This window comes from Penaeus monodon, chromosome 16 (genome assembly GCF_015228065.2).
Source record: "Penaeus monodon isolate SGIC_2016 chromosome 16, NSTDA_Pmon_1, whole genome shotgun sequence".
NCBI lineage: Eukaryota > Metazoa > Arthropoda > Malacostraca > Decapoda > Penaeidae > Penaeus > Penaeus monodon.
In genome coordinates, this window is record NC_051401.1 from 30,060,916 (window position 1) to 30,068,415 (window position 7,500).

The 7,500-nt window shown below is 38.4% G+C and overlaps 1 protein-coding gene across 12 annotated transcripts in view; it reads left to right on the top strand.

Moving 5' to 3' along the window:
• LOC119582702 (homeodomain-interacting protein kinase 2-like) overlaps positions 1-7,500 on the top strand; it is a 75,971-nt gene that overhangs the window by 12,874 nt on the left and 55,597 nt on the right. For 7 of the 12 annotated variants that reach the window (XM_037931124.1, XM_037931123.1, XM_037931126.1 and 4 more), the window contains 2 exons: positions 2,351-2,729; positions 3,944-4,050. In XM_037931124.1, the coding sequence (XP_037787052.1) occupies positions 2,351-2,729; positions 3,944-4,050 (486 nt within the window). Of the gene's footprint in view, positions 1-1,704; positions 1,802-2,350; positions 2,730-3,943; positions 4,051-7,500 lie in introns of all 12 variants that reach the window. The other 5 variants (XM_037931127.1, XM_037931129.1, XM_037931128.1 and 2 more) reach the window with 2 other exon arrangements.

Here is a 7,500-nt window from a genome sequence, read left to right on the forward strand (position 1 = left end):
AAGTCCTCATAAGTTCCATAATATACCTACCTCATCCATAAGCAGTCATAACAAAAAAATAATAATGTGTGAAAAAGTATCACCTGCTTCATCTGTAGTTAGGTATTTCAGTTTTGCAGAACATAAATGTAGGCATGATCTCTAGTTACATTATGTGACAACTAAAACTGTTTGAGACTTTAATCTCAGTGCTGTAGAATATTTATAAGAAAGTGATTTTTATTAATCCACATCCTAAGCTAAAACTAGAGTAACCATGTTTTGTTCTCAAATTACCAATGAGGTCTAAGCTTAAGTAGTTTCTTTTTTATTTCTATTAACCCAGTTCCATAGTGATTTTAGTTTATTATTGGTATTTAAATATAGATGGCTCCACAAATTGTTCAATCATACCCTTCTCACCAGTTAACCCCTACTTTGCTTTTTGGATTTTTTTTTTTTTTTTATTGCTTTGCTATTAACCAAGTACTGCTGGGCATGGCATGTACATACATGCCATGCCCACTGTGAGTTTACTTTATTAATTATTCTTATACATAGATGGCTACACATGTACTACGTCACCTGTGAGCCAATTATGAGAACTGCCTGTCTCACCCGTTCATCCTTTTCCTTGATTTATGAAAATATTTTGTTATATATTACTGTTACTAATGTCTATAACATTATAGTAATTATAATGTCTATAATAAAATAACATGATTGATATTCCTGCCAATGCAAGGAAAGGTGGAATCAGGTAAGGTCACAAGGTCTACTAATTGACTCCCTTGTGGCCAAGCACTTCCATAGCCATCTATGTGCAGAGACTTAAAAAATATATATATATATATGGGAGGCATAGCATTTTCCCAGTGTTATTGGTTTAATAGCAGAAAAACAAGAAGACATTTCTCATGAAAACTCAAGGAGGGGGAAATAAGGGGAGGTTACATAGACTACTAATTACTCCTTTGTGGCTGAGCACTGTGGAGCTCTATCTGGAGATGCATTCAAAAAACAGTTTAGTGAATGTCACATGTAGAATTGGGTCAAAGGTAGTGTTTTTACTGTAGTACATAAAAGTGATATTTACCTTATATAGCCATCATGAAAAACCAACTTACCATGCCATCACTATAGGCTTACCCCTCGATTCGCTAAAGTGAGTCAAGCGGGTAAATTCCACTTTACATAGCACTCCCCAGCCAAAAGGCTAGATGGCTGCCAGAAGTCACTGGAGTGAGTGACATCAAGAGATTTCTGGTACTGTCATTTTTAGGTTAAGATTAGTGATTATGACATAAGCCTATGTTATTAGTCTGGGAAAATCCTTTGTGCACTTTTTAGACCCTATACTGTGAATAATTTTGTGATAGATTAATCATATCCCAAAGTCCTAAGCCAGGTAGACCATGGCTAAATTGGATTAAAACTTAAACTGTATCTCTCTGTCTTCCAGTATATAAAGGACGTATTTTATCTTATTACATCTGTAATTTAATGTGATACCTTATTTTGGCACATGAGAGTCACTTTAGTATTAGATGTCTCCTTAGGATTATTACTTTAGGGTTCAATGTAGTTCAAGGCTGGAATGCAAAAACATATTCAATACTGTTTTGAGACCAAAAGCATTCTGTTGCCATGTCCAACTGTCTGTAGAATCAGTGATGCCAGGAGGAGAAAAACACATGGTTTTTATCTAAATCTCTTCCATTTCAGCTGTATTCAGTCTTTAGTTACTGTTTGAACCAGAACAAGTTTGCGATATTTCTACCTGCTAATGGAAGTGATTTTTAGAGTTCAGCCATATACTGCGGTAGGATATCTTTATTTTCTTTGCCTTTTTTGCTCAACCAAGATTGCTCCAAATTGTGTTGTACAGCTTTTTAAAAAATGTGGGCCTCGCACAATAGCATATATCCTATATTTATCCTATAGGATTTTCTCAACAAGGATCCTCAAATCCTGTTTTTTCAGGTTATGTGTTTGATGTTCTCAAAAGTTGTTAATGATTTTTACCAAAAATACATGATTAGTAGAATTTATATGTGCAAATTACTTATTGTCTTAACTCCTTATTTTTTTCTTGAATGCTGTAACTACTGTCTGTGTCTCTCTCTATCTTCTCTGTGATAAATAATTGGGTTTGGCATAAATATTGATTCTTTTGATAAAAAAAAGTGAATATTAGTGCAAGAAACAGACGTTTTCCATGAAGTATATCAATGGTTTCCTTATTTTTCATTGTTCAAAGTAATTTTATTTCATTATACCTTAAAGTCTGGTTTTTATCTACCACAGTTTTTTGCATTTTATTTTTTAATATATGATCCAAATTCTATTTTTTATTTTTATTCTCCTACAGACTGGTAGTCTATATAGTGATGGCGTGACCTTAAGCCAAGCAAAACCGCACCACCAACAGCAGCAGCAGCAGCAGCAGCAGCAGCAGCAGCAGCAGCAGCAGCAGCAACAGCAGCAGCAGCAGCAGCAGCAGCAACAGCAACAGCAGCAGCAGCAACAACAACAACAACAACAACAACAACAACAACAACAACAACAACAACAACAACAACAACAACAACAACAACAACAACAACAACAACAACAACAACAACATCATCATCAGCATCAGCATCAGCATGGGCAGCAACAACCGACTCTCAAGATTAACAATAACAGCACCAACACTTCATCAGGACATCACCACCATCATCATCACCACCACCATCACTCAGCCAGAGGTATGTAGTTATTTCTTTTTTTGAGGCCTTTTTCTTCTTCCTCTTCTTGTTCTTGTTCTTCTTGTTCTTGTTCTTCTTATTGTTGTTGTTCTTCTTCTTCTTCTTCTTCTTCTTCTTCTTCTTCTTCTTCTTCTTCTTCTTCTTCTTCTTCTTCTTCTTCTTCTTCTTCTTCTTCTTCTTCTTCTTCTTCTTCTTCTTCTTCTTCTTCTTCTTCTTCTTCCTCCTCCTCCTCCTCCTCCTCCTCCTCCTCCTCCTCCTCCTCCTCCTCCAGAAATGCATTGTAATAGGTGGATTTGTGTAGAAGTTATGGCTTGTACTTTTAACCCTATACTGAAATTTCTGTGACTGGTAACCATCTAGCCTCTCGGCCAGGGAGTTCTCTATGTAAAGTGGACTTTCCTGCTCGACTCATTTGAGCTAGTTATGATGACTATAGTTGTACCCATCATGATGAGTGTGTTTCATGATGGCAATAGGCACACTCAGATATGTAGAAATAAATTGTATTTAGGATGTAACTATCAAGCTGAATTATTTACTTTGATAAAAATAATCAAGTAATTTGATATTAGATATGTTCATGCATTTGAGGTCTATTACAGTGATTACAACTAAGGCAACACTTCTTGCATGATAGGAATTGAGTGGGCAATAAGAGTTGCTGGATGCATTCCTCCTATCTCAGTTATTTTTGTCCATATTCATACCTGTATTGGATATCTGTAATACAGCACATTCCATCATAAGATTTACACATCTTGGATATTATATTCCAAAATACTGTGTACCAGTTAAAAAAAAAAATCAATACAGTAAAACTGCCATTCCCATAATATCACAAGTGTAGGCAAATCTTAGCAGCATGTCTCGCCCCCGATCACTAGATAGGTTTTGGGTGTCACAAAACGTCATGTGCGACCCTAATTGCGACCAGAAAGATGGGAATGGTAAACAACAAAAAATGGACATTCCAACTACAAAGATGTAGTAAATGAAACCGATATAGGGGCAGGCAAGCTAGCAAATAATTAAGTGCAGTGAGGCAGAGGAGTGACCTTTATTATGAGAGAAAGAGTATATCATGCACAGATCTTATCTGAGACTATTAAGTAGATGTTTTATCTAGATAACAATGTGTAGAAGAACAGGATTAAGGTACTCAGACCTCATATTTAATCTTGCCTTTTATAGTTGCATGTAATTTTTTTTTACAGCAGCTGGCTCGGGTGCCACCTACCAGCAGCATCAACATCACCAACAGCAACAGCCACGAGCATCCACTATCAAACTCTTAGACCCCTACCAGAAGTGCTCAACAAAGGTAGATTCCTTTTTCTGTATGCATTATATTTAGCAAGTTAACCCGTAGATGACAGTATTAGAAGTCTCTTGGCATCACAGATAGGTGATTTCTGACAACTGTCCTGCTGTTTGCAGTGTGAGTCCTGTACATATGTGGAACTTCCTGCTAGACGCACTTTAGCATATCACCACATATATAATCATACCTGGCAGATCAAGGGGTTTGTTATGATGACCTTACACATGGCCCAGCAATACTGGGTTAACCCAGTGAGTGTGATCTTTTTTAGCACCAAACAGTGTATATCGCTATGGACCAGGCCAACGCTCCAAGGGTATTCTCTTGTTGCATTCACCTCAGTGACTCTTCCCAGCTTCTCACTGAAATTTGACGAAGATGATTGCTTTGATATCAACATCTACACGTACTCAATTTTACGTGTTTTTATATTTTCAGATGCTCTTGACCTTATAATGTAATAGTCAATGGAAATGGTAATGGATAAGAACTCCATATGAGCTGATCATAGTGTGTTTTTGACCTTGAGTAGAAGAATCAGTAGTATAAGAAGCATCAAAAACAAGATATTTATGTTATTTTTACTATTATTATTATTTTTTTTATTAAGGAATATATGAATTATACTGCATGGTTTTCTATGTAGGAAATGGCCATGTACATATAGATATATGTATAAAACATGCCCCTCATATAGTAGACATGACAGTAGTGGTATTTCTCCTGTTTTTTTGGGGGGAAGTGACGTCATAGTACATGCTGCTTTAGATCATCATGGGTGGTTTTCTGGTGGCCAATATTAAGTGGAGCATTGTTTATTTTATTCTAACCCACTGTGTGGGACTGCATGTATGCATGCAGTGTCCACAGTGATTCTGTACTGGTTTTATGTAAAAGTAAATATCTACCCATTGTGACTACAATGCAGAACTCATATCACAGTTGAATGGGTCTGCCATTGAATTTCTATAAAAGAAGGGCATTCACACTTGCCGTCTCTGCAAGATGGTAAAAAAAAGAAAAAAAGAAAGAAAAAAAAAAATGCTTGTCCCTTACATCTATTCCCCTTTATGCCAAAGTTGTAGTCCATGACTATAATCTTCATTGCAATGGCACCTTTCCAGTTTCTACCATCTCACTGGTGTGGATGGTAGAGTGCAAACATAAGGTACGTTTTTCCTCAGTGGAAGTACATCATCTATGCATTTTGTACCTTTTCAGCTTGTCCAGGAAGTCGGAAGGCATGAATTTTTTGTTGCCCCACACAGTCCCATCAGTGTTTGCTTTGTGTGCCATCAAGATATGAAAAGGGGTTGGGGGAACTTCATTGAGATACAGTTCATACCCCTTCCCCAGAAAATCTGCCTCGCATTAGGTCCAGAACAGCTTTCTGTGAAGCAGACATATCTCCTCTATTCTGGTATACAACTAGAAGGTGCAGGTGTACCAGCACAAGAGCTGTCTGACACACAAAGCTAGAGTGCTTTGTTGCTGAACCGGGCATGTTTGTTTGGGTTCTGCAATGTAAAAGAAAATAGAACAAGTAAACAATTCAGTTCTAAAATAGGTGAGGTCACAACTGTAAAGCACACATCAAAACACAAAACACAGTAAGTAAATAAGCAGGTTACCTAAATTTCCACAAGCTCTCATCACCAGTGATTTACTACAGCAGGTTCAGTACCACAGAGAATCTCTCCTGGACGAACCTTCCAGAGTTGTTCCTGATTGTCTCGTTCTGTGTCATTATTCTCAGAGTTAAGAACTGAAGAAATCTGATTGTACTGATCCTGTCCATGGTTTTCCTGTAAAACATGTGACTATACTCATCTAGAATTGAATGCATTCTTTGCTGTGACTGGGACATATTCCAATCAGGTAGTGTTGGTCTAAGAATACCTGAAAGATCAAAACCTGTATATGTTGGGATAGGTAAGACTGCAAACACTTATTTAGCCCACTAGGGACGGTTCCTTTTGATTACTGTATACCCTACTTTCTGGGTAGTATTTATAGCAGTGAGTGGCTGCTGCTGGAGGGACCATGGGGAACCAAATCAGAGTGCAAGCTTCGGTTTTACACTCTATATATAGCCTTGGGATTATATTGAAATTTATGCTTTTGAGAACCAAACATGATGTTTTGCGTTCTCGTAAAGCTAAAACACAATCTTAACACTTGTTGCAATGGTTGGAAGTAGAAGTTTTAGTATAAAGTCCAGACTCTCTTATAATGCCAAGTGCATATTTGCAAAGATATTATGAAGGTAAATCAAAGTAAAAAAAAAAAGTATATATATATATATTTATAAAATAAAGTAAAATAAAATAAACTTACATTTTTGTGTGCACCACATTACGTGACAGCATGCCATGCCATGACAGCAACTCTGTCTTGAGTATACCCGACATTGCCTTGGTATTTTTGAAACTGTGTGCTGTTGCTGCTGCAGAACATGCCTCACTGCAATGGGTGGTCTTGCTGCAGCTCTGCTCCTGGTTGAGTCGGCCCCTTTTCTAAACTCTTCTAAGATCTCAGAGGCGAGGCAACTCTGAAGGCCTTCTGTGATTCCTCTGATCCCAAAACACAATGGATGGCCCAAGCATTGACATGTCATAGAGGAAAAAGAAGACCTAAATGTACCAGATCTTGGAGCAGCGAGTTGAATAGTAACTGGCCATCTGGTCACCAGCATCGACACCCTTCGTGCCAATATTGTAATCTTTTACCACCAATGATTTATCCACATCCATTGCAGTGGTATGGACTGTTGACAGCATGGTGACATTGCTGCAGTCTTTCCACATCGAGGACAGCAACCCTGTCTTGCTGCTGCAGTAATCGACATCACCTTTCCTCCTCACGCTGAGGTCTATGGGCATGGACTTCCTGTTCAGCTGGTCTGTCCCTACTACATTAGTCTTATGTGACTGAAACCCATGAAAGAAACTATACATATGCCAGTTATCCACAAATAACTGGTATCCCTTCCCAAGGAAGTTGCCAAACTCCATCAAGTAAAGCACTGCTTTTGTGGATGAGGGCATGTCGCCGTGGTCCTGCCTGGTGTACACCTTAAAGCAAGAGGTGTACCTTGCGGCTCGGCTGGTACTGGCACAAAGCTTGTAGACCTTCAACATGAACCTTGACCTCTTGGTTGTTTTGTAGGTCTTGAAGCCAAGTACCCCACAGAACTTCCACAATGACTTGTCTATGGTGATGTCCTGACCCGGCATGAATATCGAATGGAACAAGTCGTTGAGGGAGTCCACAACTGGTCAGAGTCTCCATATCCTGTCCTCCGGAAGTGGAGCTCCTTCCTCCAAGTATGCGAAATGGAAGGTATGTCATCAATTGGTTAAACTGCAATAAGTTGTTGATGCAGGATGTGGTTAGTCCAATAGTAGTTGTGGTAACTGGGGAGATCCACCATCCCCATTACCACATGGA